Source organism: Lithobates pipiens, unplaced genomic scaffold (genome assembly GCF_037356315.1).
Source record: "Lithobates pipiens isolate NorthernLeopardFrog02 unplaced genomic scaffold, aLitPip1_a1.2 Scaffold_16, whole genome shotgun sequence".
NCBI lineage: Eukaryota > Metazoa > Chordata > Amphibia > Anura > Ranidae > Lithobates > Lithobates pipiens.
The window spans coordinates 483,499,196-483,519,265 of record NW_027507748.1 but is presented as its reverse complement, the minus strand read 5'-3'; the positions used below and the strand labels follow the sequence as shown (position 1 = coordinate 483,519,265).

At 40.0% G+C, this 20,070-nt stretch overlaps 1 protein-coding gene across 1 annotated transcript in view; it reads left to right on the top strand.

Annotated features, from left to right (window-relative positions):
* Positions 1-20,070, top strand: part of GPC6 (glypican 6) — a 1,045,088-nt gene that overhangs the window by 297,892 nt on the left and 727,126 nt on the right. Inside the window, exon 2 of the mRNA XM_077483046.1 lies at positions 2,038-2,196. Coding sequence (XP_077339172.1) covers positions 2,038-2,196 — 159 coding nt within the window. The remainder of the gene's footprint in view (positions 1-2,037; positions 2,197-20,070) is intronic.

Below are 20,070 nucleotides of genomic sequence, written 5' to 3'. Positions count from 1 at the left end.
TGTGTGGGCTCTATTGGACCTTTTCCGTCGGAAATTCAGACGGAAAAAGTTTGAGAGCTGGATCTAAAATTTTCCGACAACAAAATCCGATCTGACTTTTTCCGATCGTTTGTAGAGCATTCCGACGGACAAAGTGCCACACATGCTCCGATTAAATTACGAGACAAAAGCTATTGGCTACTGGCCTCTACGTAGTCCCGTCGTATGCAATGAATGTCACCGCATTCAGAACGATCGGATTTTTGTCCGACCCGTGTGTATGCAACACAAGTTTTGGCCAAAATCCTTGGGAAAAAAATCAGACGGATTTTGTGGTCGGAATGTCCGACCGTGTGTACAGGGCATAAGATGTCAATTTGTTAGCCAAGTCTATCTAAATCTGCTAGTCTAACCCTCTCCTGACAATGCTGCTGTCCAAAGATGTCTTCTTTACTACTTCACCCAGAAAGCAGACACCCTAAGACAGGAAGTGTGTTACTTGCCGGATCACCAGATTAAATAAAAGGAAGTATGCCTCAAAAAGAAAACAAATGCAGCCACCACACCTACAGATTGATAATCTGTAAAATACTGTATTACAATTTTGTTTTTGGCCTTAATGCCACCCTAAAATTCCAGAAAAAAGCACTCAAATACAGGTTTCTGACATCTTTTTGACTGTTTTTGTTACAGTTGGCATTTTCAGAAGTGGGCCAGCAATTGCAGCCCTTTCTTTATAGTACAGAAAATTGGGCTGACATCATAAACCATGTTGACCAAAGAAAACAATCAGATTGCTTTCCTTTTGAACTCAGCAATGCAGAAGTGGCAGTTGGAAGCTGACTGGTTGGCAGACTCTTCACACATACGTCCCACACTGTTTCCTTGATTCTGAGGGCTATGGCACACTTTGTATCAGCAATTTATAGCATCTACTGAATTGCTTCCATTAGCATATGTGTTGCCAGGTAAAAATCAAGCAGTCCATGAAAGATCTGTGTACCGTGTTGGGTGAGGTTATTTGTAGCTTGGTTGCTGACAATTTGCCAAAAGCAGGGGGTACTTGTAAATTGTATTATTATGGAGAACATAGTTTACTAAAGTTGAAAACCTCCTTAGTTCCCCCTAAGTGACTAATGAAAATGTTCTAAATGCAGTTTTCGGCAACATGGTCAGGTAGTAGAAAGTCATCAACTGTGACCAGCCACCTTGTTACCTGCCAAACTTTTAAACCAAGCCAAAAAGGGTTAATCCCTTGGGTTAGACCAACTATTTCGATCTTCCCTGGTTCAAGGGTATCATATTGACACCAAATTCAGGAACATTGGTACTCTCAAAGAAGGAAGTGCTCAGATGGCACAATTCCTTTAAAATTAGCTGTTAGTATATGAAGTTGGTGTATTTTGGGAGGTTATTAGTATCAGTCCATCAATTCATTAACTTCTTAACCCCCCCTAATTTTTGGCACACAGACACCTCATTGAAGCTCTTGACGGGCCTTGAGGATTCTTTGGAACCATGATCATTTAAAAGGTGTTAATGTATTAAGGTCCAACAAAAGCTCAAGAAGAAGCCATGATTGTGGTGAAACATGTAGAGGCAACCAATCTTTTGTATTGTGACCACTGAACTTTATTATGCCCTTATATATATGTAAAATTGTTCTTCTCTTTTTAAATATATCTATTTAATAAAATTTCTATTTTTGTATTATCATTTTTTATTGATTGTTTGCACCTTTGAGAGATGTCATTATTGCAGTTTGTCATCAGAATTTGCTACCATGAAAAACAAAATAAAACAGAAAGAATAAAGAGCTTCTTTCAAATTTATGCTATCACACACAAACTAACATTTTCATACCTCTTGTATGAATTTTTAATTTTAATTGTTTTTATCTTCTGGGCTTAAGTCATATTCTAATATACAGTCTAACAACAAGAAATGTTCATCATGAAAGATTCATGAATTTAGACTGCAAAATAATCAATCTTGTGGTGTTTTCTTTTTTTTTATGAACAACAACAAAAAATAACTTTTTCTTAAATTTTTCTTCAGGGGATCATCTGCGTGTCTGTTCTCAGGAATACACATGCTGCACAACTGAAATGGAGGATAAACTCAGTCATCAAAGTCAACTGGAATTTGCCAATATAGTTCAAGAAACAAGCCATTTTGTCCGCACTGCATTCACATCATGGCATAGAAAGTTTGATGGTAAGTTGTAAATTGCAGTTGGCAATTTTAACAGTTTTGAATATATATGGTCTTATTAATTGACACAAACCTGTGTTTCCTGTTAAACAACAGGTTTGCTTTAAGCATATTTAAAGCCATTTTTTTTCATTTTGCATAGAGTATGGGAGGGTTAAAACCACTGCCAATTTTTTTCATGTCTTTCATTGGACATTTTCCCTTTACTTCCTGTCCTGTAAACTCAACAGGACGTGAGAGGATATCTTTCTAATGTGAAGGATATGCTCTTTTAGACAGTTGTCATGGGGACAAGTGTCTCTATCGGAATATTTCCTCTCCTTTTCTTTTCTGATGGCAACTCAAGAGTTTGGATTTACCCTCAATTTTAATCAATGACATTGGTTATCAGGACCATTTGAAAAGGAGAACTTCCCTAAAGGGGTCACAGAAATATATATAAACCTGACAGTAATTCTAATCCCCCACCAAGCTATCCAAAAATTGCCTTTTAATGTCCCCTTTCCCCAGCAGTTCACACTTACATTTGCTTCTTGCCTCTATTCAGATGCCAAAAGTGAAAAAGGGAAGCCCTGTTGAAGCTTATACAGAGCTCCTTATTTCACCCCACTCTCATGTGACAAGCACTGGGACATTTATAAGAGCCAGCACTGGCATAAGAGCCCAATACATTTAATTATGTCTTACGAGCTGCTATGGTTGCTTTATAATAGCGTTCAAATCTGTGTAACCTAATCCAACTTTCTATAATGCAAAATCTGCAGGGAAATCTCCAGATCTCTTAGCACCAGAATATGTGCAAACTGTGTGAAAGAATATATAAAAAATATAAATGTAAAAAAAAAAAGAAAAATAAATAAATGATTTTATTGATGTATATAAATGATGTATATAAATGTATATAAAATAAATACATGATTTTTATTGATATATATATATATATATATATATACATCAAATGTGACTCTCATGTTAATTACTGCAATCATAAATATACTGCAAAGTGTAATATCATATTTAATCAAAATCCAACTACCGTACTGCTGTGAATATCATATACAATACAAAAAAAAAACACAATCCAATCAATCCTCTTCATGCCTCTACATTAACAGTGAAGTACAATTCATTATTAGTTCTTCTTATTGTCCTCTATATGACATATGCTCACTATATTTATGTTGTAAAGCGCTGAGCAAACTGTTGGCGCTATATAAAACCTGTATAATAATAATAATATATAAACCACGCATGCATGACCACCTCCAGTGTGGTCTCAGCTTAGCTGTTTGACCTCACATACTATGGTTAAAATACACTTGTGTCCCTTGTTCTGGACCGTGGAAGATGCTTGGGGGTACCTGCTTTTTAATCTTCCATTCACTGGTACACATCTCCTCCTTATGCTCCACTCAGCACCATGCAGGCAAAAAATCTATATATAGTGGTTATCCTTTTAAAACTTTCTATTTCTATGCCACAAAACAACAAATCAACACTCACATTTAATGGGTGCTAGATTGCACCAAATATATGCATCATTGTGGAATAAATACGGAGACCTTGTTTAATGTCGGAGTTGGTTCTGTGACATCATCACGCCAGGGCTGCTCGGATGGTACAGCACCCAAGGCTTCACATAGCCGTCTGCTAAATGCATGTTATATCGGAACTATATATTGGAAAGTGCAATATTTTTTTCATAAATGGATATACTGTGGAATTTTAATTGAATATGATACAGGGTATTTAATTCACATACGTGCTGTAAATATTGGACTATATTGGTATAAGAGGAAGTGGATGAGTTACACACTCCTCTATACCACATATTTTCACTTGCACTGCTGTGGAGGGTGGTATTAAAGCAAAGCTGCCAGCCATCCAATAATTTCAAAAGTTAAAGTACTGTCCAAAAGCTGGCATCACATTATGAATTGTATTTCCTTTATTAGCCAGAAGGTGCTTTTCTGTTCACCCCGCTGATACTAGTTTCACTTTGTTACAAAGGATGGCTTCTGTAGTTTTAGGGCTAAAACTCATCAACGAATGCCCACTAATGGCCAGTTAGAGTGCTAAGTGCGAAAGGTAGGTGGTGGGTGCACAGAAGCGAGTTTTTAAGTTAAAAAATGTAATAGCTGGCATATTTTAAAAATCTTAAAATGGTAGACAAGTTTTGTTTCAGGCAAGTCTGAATTTCCATTTAGGGTGAGCAGTTGTCCTTCAGCTAGCTGGGAAAAGCATTCTTGGAAATCCATGCACAACTGTAAGCGTTTTTATGGTAAACATGTATACTGATCAGTGGATCTCAGGGGTATAGCTTCTACCTAACTAGCAGGGTTGCTTAAATCCTATCTATATTCAAATACTAAAATCATATATTTATTTTTACATTATATTTTAGTTATTTCTAGCCCACTCCTATCAATCTGAATGATCTTGAAGTTTGTAAACTTACTATGTAAAGATCCCCACACTTGAATTCCATGACACATATTCACTATGCTCTGTGAGTAAGCACTGCTGTGTCACACATTTCACAGAACCTGCCTGTACTATAAATGTACTAAGGGGAAGAGTTTCAGGAGGTGGAGTCACAACAGAAATCACTACTTGCAGGCAGCAAGGTACCATGGCATATGTAGTCTTTAGAAATGGAAATTAAACAGCAGATGAGAAACTGCAAAGCATGCAGGAAAACTGAAAAGTTGTAGAAAGAGATGTCCAACTGTCAAGGAGCCTTTACAACATGTAAAGAGTTTTTTTCAAATAAGCTTATATTGGATTGCAAATATAACTATTGTTTGTATTGTTATTCCAATGCTGATGTTATCAAATGTAGTTATCAAAGTGTATGATGTGACAATAGCTTTTCTTTAATTATCAAACCAATACTGTAACAGTGCCGTGAAACAATTTGTTAGTCTAGTATTAGAAATGACCAAACCTGGCTCATCCACCAGGTAATAGGCCTCCTTAGCACCGTTCAGGGTGCTATCACACACACTTTTACATGCGTTAAGTCACCCAGTTCATTTTTAATGTACTGCCAACACAGACAATTGGACAGTAACATTTTTTGCAATGCAGCACACTACAATGTACAGATGGTTACCATATGGGGCTCTAAATGCACATGCATGGATGTGCATCTTTAAACTACATTGGGGCTCCATTTAAAATGAACCTTACAGTTTGTGGACGTGTGCAAGATGAATGCCACCACAGGTCCTGCATTACTGTTCTTTCCAGGAATGTGTGATGAAACGAGCATTTTCACAGTGTATAAATGGGTTTCCAGCCTAATAATTTTCAATGAATTACACATTTAATTCATCTGAGAATAATCTAAACAGAATGGTGCACTTTATGACTTCCTATTACTCTGATTCTTGAAGTACATGACTCTCTAAAGATTTGACAAAACTGCATCCATATACACAAGTAAATTAAATGCTTGCAGTTTGCTAAAAAAAAAAAATAGATTTGTTGAAGCTGCAAAATGTATCAATTTGTTCAGCTCCGTCAACAATCCACACAAATGATCTGTGTTGTGAGATATTAAAAGTTGGTGTTCAAATATTTCCTATAATAAGGAATAGGAAGTGTTACCGGTATTTACACCCGATACATAACACATAATTATAATTTTTTATAAAACATAAATATGCTTCTATATATGTCTCGAATTAAAAATACAATATGAGACGTGTGATATACTAGCAAGCTACATAAAGTGCAGTGCCTTAAACCATTCCTGGTAGGAAGGCCAGTCTAATGCTGCGTACACACGATCAGACTATCCGGCGGACAATCTGCCGGAATTTCCGGTGGAGGTCCGCCAGACTTTCCGAACGAGCGGACCTGCCCACACATGCCCACACAAGAACGCACTTTTCCAATGGACTAGGTCCGGCGGACAATCCGCCAGACTTTTGGCGGAGGTCCGTCTGACTTTTAAAATGAACGGACTTGCCCACACATGGAGTAAGTCCGTTGATTTTGAATGTGACTTGAAGTACGATGGGACTAGCGAAGGTCAATGTCTCTGCCTCCATCAGCGAGATTGACACCTTGCTTGCCCCGTCGCCTGGTAGGGATTTAAAGGGGAACCCCTACGCCGAAAAAACAGCATGGGGGTCCCCCCAAAGTCTATACAGACCCTTATCTGAGCACTCAGCCGGCCGGTCAGGAAAGGGGTTGGGGATGAGCGAGCGCCCCCCCCCCTCCCGAGCCGTACCAGGCAGCGTGCCCTCAACATGGGGGGTGGGCGCTGGGGAAGGGGGGGCCCTGTGGCCCCCCCAAAGCACCTAGTCCCCATGTTGAGGACAAGGGTCTGGGGGCGGGGGGCTTATTGGAATCCATGAGCCCCCCTTTAATAAGGGGGCCCCCAGATTCTGGCCCCCACCCTATGTGAATGAGTATGGGGTATGTTATACCCCTACCCATTCACCTGGGGGAAAAAGTGTCAATAAAAAAAACACAACACAGGTTTTTAAAGAAGTTTATTAGACAGCTCCGGGGGTCTTCTTCCGACTTCGGGGGTCTTCTCGCCGGGCTCCTCTGCTATCTTCTGCTCTTTTGTCGCTCTTTTGCTAGTGGAGGAGCCCGGCTTTTGTCTTCGTCGTCACCGCCGTCTGGGGGTCTTCTTCCGACTTCGGGGGTCTTCTTCCGACTTCTGGGGTCTTATCCCGCTTTTCAGTTCTTCTGCCTAGCATTGGCCCAGTCTTCTCGTTCGTCCCTGTCACCAACACCTCCTCCTCCTCCTTCTTCTTCTTCTTCTTCCTTCCGATGTTGACACAACGCTCTCTCCGCCCGCAATACCAGGGACGCATTGCGCGGTGACTTATATAGGCATAAGGGGCAGGGTCAGCGGGGGATGTCACACAGTCTGGGATGTCTCCCAGACTCCGGCAACCAACGGCCAGGGTTGTCGAGAAGAGGCCCTTGTCCTCATCAACATGGGGACAAGGTGCTTTGGGGTGGGGGGCCTCAGGGCCCCCCTTGTTGAGGGCACGTGGCCTGGTATGGCTCAGGAGGGGTGGCGCTCGCTCATCCGCACTCCCTTTCCTGACCTGCATGCTCAGATAAGGGTCTGGTATGGACTTTGGGGGGACCTCCACGCCGTTTTTTCGGTGTAGGTGTTCCCCTTTAAATCCATACCAGGCGTCTGGGCTTATGAGGTGTCAATCTCGTCGATGGAGGCTGCGACATTGACTTCCTTCGAAGTCCTGTCTACTTGGAGTCACATTCAAAATGAACGGACTTTACTCCGTGTGTGGGCAAGTCCATTCATTTAAAAAGTCCAGCGGACTAGCACACAGACAGGCAGATTGTCCACCGGACTGCCGAGTCCGGTGGACACTTTTGAGCCAAGTCTTCTTTCTAAGTCCGCCAGACTTTTGGGAAGAAAAAGTCAGCCGGAGCCCACACACAGGCGAATTGTCCGCCGGACAATATGTGTAAAAGAAAACTCTACTTTCACTACAGTAAATTGGGTGAAAGCTGTATGAATATTGGGTGAAAACATTGATAAATATACTCCTTTGCAGCATGGAGGTCATTTGTACACTGTTGCTGTAAAGAATACCCCCAGAAATGTAATTAATTGTGGATTACTGCTTTAGGCTTGGTTCACACTGGAACCGGGACACTGGAACTGTGTGTCCCTGTTCTCTGGTTCAGGGATGAATCAGAGCTGAATCTTTGCCTGAATTTGGCCCTGAAACTGAGCCAAAGACGCACAGTGTTTCTGTGCAGTGTGTGCTCCACGGCTGGCCCTGAGATATGTGAACCTCCGTAAAGAGTGGTCACATTCTCCTGCTAATCAAATTGGACGTGGAAAAACCAGCATCCAGTTCGAATAGGTGTGAACCCAGCCTAACTCAGAAGTCTGCACTGAAATGTATTATGATAACTTATATTTATGGAATCCCTTGCAATAGTAGTTTCATCTTTGGTTAGATACTCTGCTTGTTCTCTTCTAAAGGGATGTAGACATTTTATTTTTTTATTACAGCACTGATATTGTACTAGATAAATACAGATGGAGTGGAAACCCAAGGCACCAACATCCTTGGATGAAGTACCAAAACAAGAGATATCTCAAAATTGGGACTTTTTGTATAATAAACAAAACGAGGGCGGAGACAGACAAACTAGCACCACATCCCTGAATTGAATGAACAAACAGATGGGAAAAAGAGTAGGGTCAACAAAACCCTGGGACTTTAAAGGTGCTGAATATTAAACAGTAATAAGAATCAGAGGAGTATGTATCATAAAAATATACATTTTTATTCCATTTACAAACATATATAAACCAATATTTACAATTTGATTGGCCCAATTAGGAACTGGAGCATAAATATAGAAACGACCCAAAGGAAACTTCTATGAATGAAAAAAGATGTATAGTATAGCGTATATATAACATATTTATTTGTTAATTATTTGTTTAGAATCTTTATAGATATGGTATTTAGGACATATTCTTAATAGATCTATGAATCGCTATTTTTAGTTTATTCGCAAAGTGTACCACAAACTCCTGAGGAAGCTCAAATGTGCGAAACATTTCGAGTGGTATACCTTGAATGATAAAAATGTATTTTGTTACTCTATGTTGTAAACATTGGATGTGGATAAACAACTATTTTTAATCAAATTGTAAATATTTGCTTATATTTTATGTTTGTAAATGGAATAAAAATGTATTTATTTTTACGATACATACTCCTCTGATTCTAATTACTGTATAATATTCAGCATCTTTAAAGTCCCAGGGTTTTGTTGACGCTACTCTTTTCCCCGTCTGTTTGTTTGACTTTTTGTATAAGTTTACATCACTTCATGTATATGTTGTAATTGACTGTTTTTGGATTCCCAATATTTATTTATTTGACAAAATGTTATGTTTGTGTAGGTTTTATGAACTTTTTGGAAACCTTAAAAGTCCCAATTTCACGATATCACTTGTTTCGATATTGTACTAGGTGAACTTGAGGAAGGCAGACCCCCCTTTTAAAATGCTGCAATACAAACAGTAATTTACACAGAACAGAGAAAATGAGAGCAGAGCAATGTATACTTTATAATGTGCCTAGTGTACATTGAGGAGTTTGTATTTCTCACCAAAATTGAAGTTGCAATTTCATGGCAGACATATAGGTCAATAATAAGAGTATTTTATTTCATTGACTGTGGGTACAATACATATAGACTGAAAGTGTAGAAAAATGTTAACTCAACATTGAAAAAATAATGTTGTTATGTTTTCTGCTTTAGTGAACCATAAAATCTGTATTTGGAAAAAGACAGTTATAGTCATGGGGAGATGCTTAACAAATTTGCATGTGAATAGCACAGTCAGCAATTGCCACATTTAATTTCATTGTGCTTACCGTTAATTTTACAGCTAACAGCTACCTTATCCAATTAAAGATAACAATTTAATTTTAAAATATAATTAAACAATCTTACTATTGAAATTTAATCTGAGTAATTTAATTACACGTTTATTAAAACGGAGTTCCACCCAAAAGTGAAACTTCCGCTTTAAGGCCTCCTTCCTGTGTGTTAAACTGAGCATTTGGGGAGGAGGGGGGAGCGGGTACCCGATTTTGACAGGTATCTGCTCCCAGTTCTGTTCTCGTCTCCTTATGTGATTGGAAGTGGAAGTTCTCCTTCCTGAAGTCTTCTGGCACACATGACAGTTCCTAGAAGACTTCGGGACCAGTCACGGAGCACAGCGCTGCTTGCACATGCGCTGTGGGCACCCGGCTGTGAAGCTGCAAGATGTCACAGCTGGGTACCCATAGTGCAGATGCCGGCGCAGCCGAGGTAGGACACAGGGAGAACACGGCTGCGGTGAGTGCCCCACTGGATCGTGGGACAGGTGAGTGTGTATTTATTAAAAGTCAGCAGCTACACATTTGTAGCTGCTGACTTTAAATAAATAAGGGAATGAAACTATTTAAAAAACAAAGAAGAGTTCTGCATTTCATATTGTTCACATTACAGTACATAATTATATTTACATCAACTGACCATCAGACAAGTTTGTCCATTGAATGTACAAGGGAAATGACTCTCCTTAAAATAGTATTAAACCCAAGACCAACAATTTCATATATTTCAGCTTACCAACCCTTAAATATGACGGCTGCATTTGTTTCTTTTCAAAAGCCCCATACACACTATCAGATTTTCTGCTGATTTTTGTCTTCAGATTTACCAAAACCATGTAGTGCAAGGGCCTGCCTGATTGTATACAAATTGAAACGCCTAATGTTTGACCTCATATTATATGGTTTTGGTAAATCTGAAGACAAAGATCAGCAGAAAATCTGATAGTGTGTATGGGGCTTTAGTCTTTTTTTCCTTCATTTTTACCTGGTGATCTATCCACACACTTCCTGTCTTAGGGCGTCTCCATTCTGAATGATGTTCAACAGGGACACCTTTGAACAGCAGCATTGTCAAGCTGTAGAGAGGGTAGTTTTAGACTAGCGGATTTAAAAGGAATTCATTAACAAAAAAGCTGAATTTCAGCTAGCAATTTTTAGACAAATACAACAAATTTTGCAATTGGTCAGAGGCAGTGTAATACATTTTTTTCAGGGGGTTAAAGCAATATTAAAGTGTTGTTTTCGTTTTTTTTTTTAAATAACAAACATTTTATACTTACCTGCTCTGAGCAGTTGTTTTGCACAGAGCAGCCTGGATCCTCCTCTTCTCAGGTCCCACACCGGAGCTCCTGGCTCCTCCCTCTTGCTGGGAGACCCCACAGCAACCCAAACAGGCGCACTCCTGAGCCGCAGCTCTGTGTGTCCATTCACACACGGAACCACGGCTCGGCCCTGCCCCCTCCATTTACTGATTGGCTCACTGGCTGTGATTGACAACAGCAGGAGCCAATGGTAATCACTGCTGCCAAAAGCCAGTCAGGAGTGCGAATCCCTTGAGAGGAGAGGCAAGGCTCTTGTGGGCATCACTAGATCAAGAGGGAGCTCAGGTAAGTATTAAGGGGAGCTGGGGGCTGCTGCACATAAAAGGTTTTTTACCTTCATGCATAGAATGCATGAAGGTAAAAAACCTTGTGCCTTTCCAACTGGTTTAAAGAGGAAGTAAACCCTTTCAAACCACTTTGACCTACAGGTAAGCCTAGATTAAGGCTTACCTGTAGGTCCAAGCAATATCTCCTAAACCTATATGGTTTAGGAGATATTTGCCCGAAAATGGGCACCGCTGTCTACGGCGCATGCACCGTAGACAGCGGCGCGCAGGCGCACTAAATGCGGCAAGTCCAAGAATGGATTTGCCTAATTTGTCGACTCCCGTGCGCATGCGCGGGAGTGACGTCATCGCGGCTTCGCCGAATGGCAGCGGCGGAGCTGCGAGACGCGACTCCCGTGCGCATGCGCGGGAGTGACGTCATCGCGGCTTCGCCGCTGTGATTCGTCGGAGCTGCGAGACGCCACCAGCAAGATGGATGCGGCGGACTACAGGGGACAGCGGCGACTTCGCTGGCTCCTGTGTCAGGTAAGTGACACATAATGGGCTACTATGCGATGCATAGTAGTCCATTATGCTTTGCCTTTGCAGGGAATAAAAGAGGAAGTAAACCCATCAGGGTTTACTTCCTCTTTAACTACCCTTGCCTCATTATTTTCTTTTGAAAGGCCTTAGAAAAATAAAGCCTAGTATTTTTTTTGGTTGATTCATTGATAATAAGTTCTGTAAATGTAACTATTTACAATGTTTCCAGATGCTAACAAGGAAATACTACAAAGGACATGCATTTTAGTTGCACTGTAGCTTGTTATAAAAAGTCAAGGCAAATTTATAAGATGACCTTAGTAAGCCATGATTGCAGCCAGTACACAGGATAGTGACTCTTCCCAGGGTATGCCCATGCACATTTTTCATATGACAAGAGACATCAAAAGAAGTTCCATTGACCTGTGTTTTGGGGAATTATTCCAACACCCCTGCTTGATGCATATACTGTATAATGTGCATTAATCACAATATATCTCACTTTGTAGAGGAAACCTAAGGTACATTTCCTCTTAAAAAGTGGACACTAGAACAAGTGCCTGTTTTTTTTTTCCATTTCTCTCACACATGATTGGGTACTGAAAGGATTCTGAGTCATGGAGAAAGCAAAAGAATCATCAAAGGATCTGCGGGAAAAGGTAGTTGAGCTGTATAAAACAGGAAAAGGATATACAAAAAATATCCAAGGAATGGAGAATGCCAATCAAGTGTTTAAACTCTAATCAAGAAGTGGAAAATGAGGGGTTCTGTTGAAACCAAACCACTGTCAGGTAGACCAACTAATATTTCAGCCACAACTGCCAGGAAAATTGTTTGAGAGGCAAAGAAAAACCCACAAATAACTTCAGGTGAAATACAGGACCCTCTGAAAACATGTGGTGGGGATGTTTCAAGATACACAATATGGAGGCACTTGAAGAAAGATGGGCTGCATGGTTGAGTCGTCAGAAGAAAGCCATTACTACGCAAATGCCACAAAGTATCACTTACAATACACCAAACAGCACAGAGACCAGCTTCAAACCTTCTGGCACAGTCATTTGGAGTGATGAGACCAAAATTGAGCTTTTTGGCCACAATCATAAACGCTTCATTTGGAGAGGAGTCAAAGGGGCCTATGATGGAAGGCACACCATTCCTACTGTGAAACACGGAAGCGGATCGCTGATGTTTTGGGGATGTGTGAGCTACAAAGGCACAGGAAATTTGGTCAAAATTGATGACAAGATGAATGCAGTATGTTATCCAAAAATTGCTTTACCATCTGAGAAGATAAAGAGCCTCACCCGCAAATACCACAAAGACTTCAAGCTGTCATTGATGTTAAAGGGGGCAATACACGGTATTAAGAGCTGGGGTATTTAAAATTTTGATCAGGGTCATTTGGGTAGTTTCTGTTGTCTTTATGATTTAAAAATAGTAAACACAGTTGATTGATAATAAATGGCTTCAGCCAAACACTAACCATGAGTGAAAGAAAGAAATGTTTTTGTGTTATCATTCATATTTTCGGAAAAATGGCCAAGAAATCATAAATTCTGCCAGGGAATGTAAACTTGTGAGCACAACTGTAAGTACAGTATATAATAAACACTTAATGAACAGATCTAATAGTACACAACATCTGGTATTTTTTTTTTATTCATTTGTATCTGATTTAGGGATTATGCTGTAGGTACTGGTATTACAGCTAACACTAGGGCTGAATACAGTATCTTTTTTTCATTGCTGTGTTCCCAAAAGACACCGGCTTAAAAGAGACACTGCAAACCTCTGAAAGGATATAGGATATACAAATTCATATTTTCCCAAGTGACTCCTTTATTTCATTCTCAGGCTTGCTGTAAGTCATTAAGTCAGCTGCAGAAGGCACAAATGTATCTCTAGCTCATGTAGCACATATAAAACAGTTGCAGAATTTAGAAGGTCCCTTGGGTGAAATTTAAAAGATATGCCTTGATAAGAAGCAGGGCCTTTAGGAAACCTCTTGATAACAAAAGTTGAAGCAAATAAAAGTGAGCATCAGTTGACTGACACATTGGTCACCCTGTGTTGACGGATGACACAATGGCTGATGGATATTTGAGCAGACTTAACTCTTAAAGAGGAGGTAAACCCTGTATTTTTTTTTTTTTTTAATATAATGATCCTGGAATGTATTAGTAAGCCATAAACATTTAAATATGACAAAAACAAGGTTTTAAAATATCTTATTTTATTTATTTCCCCTTTTTTAAATGTTGTTTCTTCCTGGTATTGGCCGCGCCATCATTACTACTGCTTGATTAATCTTTTGTGGGCGTCATGTCCGCCCTTACTTTGTTTTCCTGTCCAAGCCTAAGTCAAGCCTCTCTCTTGATCGGTTACTTCGTCAACCGAGCTAAGCCATTAATCACAGCAAATCACACTCTGTGCTGCTCTGGTTCCCACCCCTGTCTTACACAGTCACAAGGGGGGAGAATCTCAAATGAGATACTCCCTCTGTGCCGTTCTGAGAGGAAGCTCGTCAATCCTAATGTCCTGGTATGCAGGGGTGATAGAAACGGCACACTATGAAAATACCTACTGCGCAATCGCGCTTGACGTCACTTTTGATTTCATGGCGATTTCTATGGAAACGAACACAGTGAGTACACTTTCACAGGCAGCGATCAGCTGCCTGTGCTATATAGATTACTAAGAGATAAAGTTGTATTGGAGGGTTTACAACCACTTTAAGTACTTATAGCACACATTTATTTAGCGCACAATTATTTCATTTAGGTAGTAGGTAGGCATTTTACATTGCTGTTACAGAGTTCAGCAGAAAAGATAAATGTCAACAGAGTTTAAACTATTTTTTCTTAAAATTCCAAACAGATTAAGAGGTAGTTAAAAACTATTATAAACTTACATATAATCAGGTTTTATTATTTTTTGGTTTAGAAGTTCAGTAACAGAGAAAAGAAGGAAGAAAACATAACAGACATGAAGTCCAAACACATTATAGAAAAAGAGCTGCTCTATAAATCATACGAAACTAAAAACAAAATTCTCATCTTGGTTACACAATGAACATTAGAGCCAAGAGAGTCTTTTCACAGTACTTTCATGTATATATGTTTTCTCTACCATGATGGCCTAGGGAGGATGGAATCATGTAGAAGTTATACTGGCAAAAAATTCTGGTACAGTGGACATAAATACTAGGATAGTGATCAATTATGATAAACTACAAATAGTGTACCAAATAAATGAAAATTATTATCTAACGTAATTACGAATCATTTTGTATCAATGAAAATATATCAGTTATGAAAATACGAACGAGTCTGAATATAAAAACTCACGTCTTACGAAATTACAAATCATTAAGAATCAATGTAAATTCAAAGAAATTAAACAAAACTATTTTTTTTTGTTGTGCACATGTGTAGTAAATATAGAGATGTTTGTTATTTTTTTTTAAATGTTTTCCTTTATAATCGCTTTAACTATAGGAAAACAGCTAAATACATAGTTGGAATACATATATGTGTTTTTTTTTTAACTATGTAGGCAGTATAGTGATCCAACCACCTCTGCTAGACAAAACACACAGTTCTGGACTCTGGGCTGCACGGAGAGCATTGCAACATAATTTGGGCATAAGTGCTGCTTAGTCAGTGCTATATTGAAGATTACAAAAGGCTAATATCAAAATGGTACAGGATACTTTGTTATACATTTATGATAATCATATAAGTCTTTAGTTGAAGATTTTACTATGTTTTTTTTTTTCAGTTCTGAACGTTTTTCTTTATAAAATATTCTTTAAGGAAAACAGCTACTTCATTTAATAAAACCTAAAATGAGGGAAGTTTATTCTACATTTTCACAATTTTTACAGTAAGCAGCCATTTTTTTAGGGATTAAACCTCTTTTCTTCCATTTACAAAGGGTACCCTTGTGTATTTTGCTTTGAGCTTAAAGTGTTACTAAACCCAGGAGCCTGCATTCACTATATCCGATCTGCCACAGTACACAGAACATGAAAATGCAATTACTTTAGTACATATAAATGACTGAATACCTTTTCTCATCAGCAGTATATAGCAGTTTTGTGCATTTTGTCAGTGTCTGCTTAAAGCTTGTAAGAGGAATTTTCATTCTACTCTGACTGTCCCTGTGCTGATCACTCTAATTGACCCTGTGCCAATCAATCACATGCAACCTCCTAGAAAAAAAATATCTAGCAATAAACATCAAACTGAGCATGTGCAGAGTGATTCCAAGTGCTCAGTCTTATCAGGAGATGGATTGGGGACAGTGGAAGAAGGGGAGTATCAGAAAAGACAGGATTAAACAGCCTTTTTACACAATGCACAGTGACTATACCAAAGAATGCTTTACTGCATTTACAGACTGATTTTACTGTTGTGGGTTTAGTAACCCTTTAAGGTTAAACCGCATATATTTAACCACTTTCAAGCCAGACAATTTTGCTGGCTTAAGACCAGAGCGATTTGGCACAGCGTCACTTTAACTGACAATTGCATGGGTGTACGATGTGGCTCCCAAACAAAATTGACATCCTTTTTTTCCCCACAAACTTTCTTTTGGTGGCATTTGATCACCCCTGCAGTTTTTATTTTTTGCTCTATAAACAAGAGCGACAATTTAGAAAAAAACACATTATTTGTTACTTTTTGCTATAATAAATATCCCCCAAAAATATATTAAAAATTTTTTTTCCTCAGTTTAGGCCGATTATGTATTCTTCTACATATTTTTGGTAAAAAAAATTGCAGTAAGCGATTATTGATTAGTTTGCGCAAAAGTTTATAGCGTTTACAAAATATGGGATAGTTTTATGCCATTTTTATTAGTATTTTTTTTTATTAGTAATGGTGGCGATCAGCGATTTTTATTGTGACTGCGACATTATGGTGGACACATCAGACATTTTTGACACATTTTTGGGACCACATACACATACAAATGCACTGATTCCTGTGTAAATGACACTGACAGTGAAGGGGTTAAACAGGGGGTGGCAGTGTAGGGGTTAAGTGTGTCCTAGGGACGTGTTACTAACTGTGGGTGGTGTGGCTGTTTGTTAGTCACTTGTTGCTAGGCAGAACTGGTATGTCCCTTTAAGAATGTCGCCATGCCATCGTGTGCGCACCGCTGGCGACGCACGTGCGCGCCAGTCGGGGGCCCCCCTAAGTCCGGTCCAGACTCGACCGCTGCGGGGATACCCGTGATCGTCTCACGGGGAGGCTGAACGGGGAGATGCGGAAGTAAACAGCATCTCCCCATTCAGCCTCCCATGAGAGGATCACGGGTATCCCCGCGGTGATAGAGTCCGCAGGACCCGCGACCAGACTTACGGGGCCCTGACCGGTGTGTGCGTGCGTTGCCAGCAGTGCGCACAAGATGTCATGGCGACATTCTTAAAGGGACATACCTGTACGCCCATATGCCTGTTCGTGCCATTCTGCCGACGTACATCGTTGTGTGCCAGTCGGGAAGTGATTAAGGCAAAAAAGAAATAAAACAATTCTAAAAATATGATTTTCCAAGTTTACTCTAGTGGTAGTTTTAAAACAACAAGCTCTACAGTAGATACAAAATAAACATGTATTCTGCTGATGGCAACACTGCATAAAGCCCAAAACAAATTCATGTGTAAAAAAGAAGGGGGAAGGAAGGAGTTAACTAGTACTAATTACTGTTAAAGTGGTTGCTTTCCTTCTGGGGTCTCTCGCTGGTGCTTTGGTCTACATCGCATACTAGAATATTATGTGAAACTTGCCTGCAAAGGAAGCCCTCGTTGTCACCACTGGAGGCCGCATCCATCTTCACCCATCTTTCTTCCGGGTTCGCGGACTGGCTGTGTGACTGGCCAGAGCCACGTGACGTCACTCCCAGGCATGCGTGCAGGTGCCACCGGTTACAGCACAGGGCTCTGATGAAATGTACGGGTGGCCATTCCTCCAGAGCAAATGCGGCAATTACATTATCGGCTAAATATACAGTAAATATCTCCTACACGGCGCACGTTTAGGAGTTATTTACAGTACCTATAGGTAAGCCTTATTATAGGTAAAATTGATGGAAGTTTACTTCCACTTTTTAAGGTAAAAATATTTAGGCTTTAGAACCACTTTAATGGTTTATTAGAGGTGAAAATAGTATAATTAACAAACAATTTTCTTTGTAACAACAGAGTTTTGATACACTTGGAAGATATAAACTACAATATTTAAACTGCATGTCTAGGATCAGCAGTAATGACCTTCAAAAGTGCAGCAAAGTGTCAAACTGAAGGATTACTATAAAAAGCTGTTACACTGATCAGGGAATCAGGAGTGAATGGTTTCTGCTGACAGATGGTCCCGGTAGGAGCATACACATCGGGGGGGGGGGGGGGACATTTTAGGGGTTATAGAAAGGTCCTTTAGAAGTTTAGGTCCTAAAAGCCTAACTAAACTTGAAAAGAGAAAAATTGATAGTGGGTTATTTTTTTTTCTTGTGGAATTCGCTTTATATATAAAAAATAAAAAATCCTGCCATATGTGGGCACTGCATGTCGTGCATGCAAGATGCCGAAAATGAAACCCGGTGTTGGAATGATGTAACTCCAGCACACTTGTACAGGAGTTACATCATTAGTGACCGAAGTATGCCCAATATAATGTGCAAGTATGGTGAGGTGTAGAGAGAGGACACACAGAAATACAAATACTTTGCTAAAACAGCTCACTTATATGTAGTTCATTTGTGTGCTTAGCTGTTTGCTTGAAGTTCAGCTTTATTCTGAGACCCTTTCCCTTTCTAACGAGGTGTGCATAGCAAACTAAGGGACAGATCAAACAATGGTGTTGTATTAATGCCCATTATCAGTGCTTGTGTGATGCCATGCAATGTGTTCTAATGGCAAAGCAGTGCACTGCCACACGCAACAATGCACAAATGATGCCAATAAATGGCAGCTGCAATTTGAATAAACTATGAATTAAATGGCTTCATTCAACAGAAGAATTGTGTTTAATTTGTAGACACAGACATTCATTTATATACCATCCTTGCTGAACTATATCATATACCTGCAGTCAGTTGCTGTACCAGCAATACTACACTGTATATCCGGGACTACACTGTTTTGTCCAGGTTTTTGGACAAAGGAATGTTTGTGATATAGTCACAGCAACTTACCAGACACCACCTGTTCTGTTTATTATTAAGGACAGAGTGACATTCTGTTTCTTTTATACAAGTAGTCAAAGTGATTTTACTATGCAGTCCCTTGAAATCCATTTCTGCGCTCCTAACACTCCCCCACGAGATGCCAGATATGCCTTTCAGCCAGCGTCATCCTCACAGCTGACAAAGTTAAGGGTGGTACACATGGGCCGAATATCATCCAGCATCAGCTGGTTCAATAGAAACCTGTTGGATTCTGTCTGTGTGTGTGTGGTAGCCTGTCCGACAGAAGCCGGCCATTCAGCCGGCTTCTGCCAAAGGGGCATCATCGAAAGAGGTCTGCTGATTGGCAACCAATCGGTGCTCTCAGCCAATGGCTGAGAGTGCTGCCCAGTGTGTTCTGGCAGGGGGAGGGGCATCCAACAGCTTAGCAGGGGAGATCGCTGTACTGACATCACATAGTTAGTACATCGGCTCCTCCCAAGCTCTTCCGTTTTTTTTCGTTCAGCCTGCTGAGTTGAATGACAAAAAAAACAAATAGTGTATACTAGGCTTTAGTAGTAAAACCTAGAGCTGGCAACCCAATACAGCCTGATTGTGCATACCATCTGCTCTCTTCTCCTATGTACACTGCTCACCTTCATAACATTTGCACTCTTTTCCTGCACAAGCTGTCTGCCCTTATACCTATCATACTGTTCTCCTGCACATACTGTCTGCAATTATACTCTCCACGCTCTTCTCCTGCCTGGCATTACTCCATCCTCACTCCCTTCCTGTAGATATCACCCATCATCATACCCTACTCTCCCCTCTCATGTGCATACCTCCTGCTGCCATATCTTCTGCACTTCTGCCCTGCACATACTGCCCGCAGTCATACTCTTGACATTCCTTTCTTTCACATATCCTAATCAGTCCCCTTCTGCACATTCTACCTGCAATCATATCAACCACACTCCTTTCCTGCGTGTACCATCATATCCTCCACACTCCTTTCCTACATATACTATCATATCCTATATACTTCTTTCCTGCACTTACTTCCCAACCGTAATAGCCAGCAGACTCTTTTCCTCCTTACCCTGCCCACTATCATAGCCTCTGCACTCCTTTACTGCATATATTTTCCACTCCTATAACCGCCAC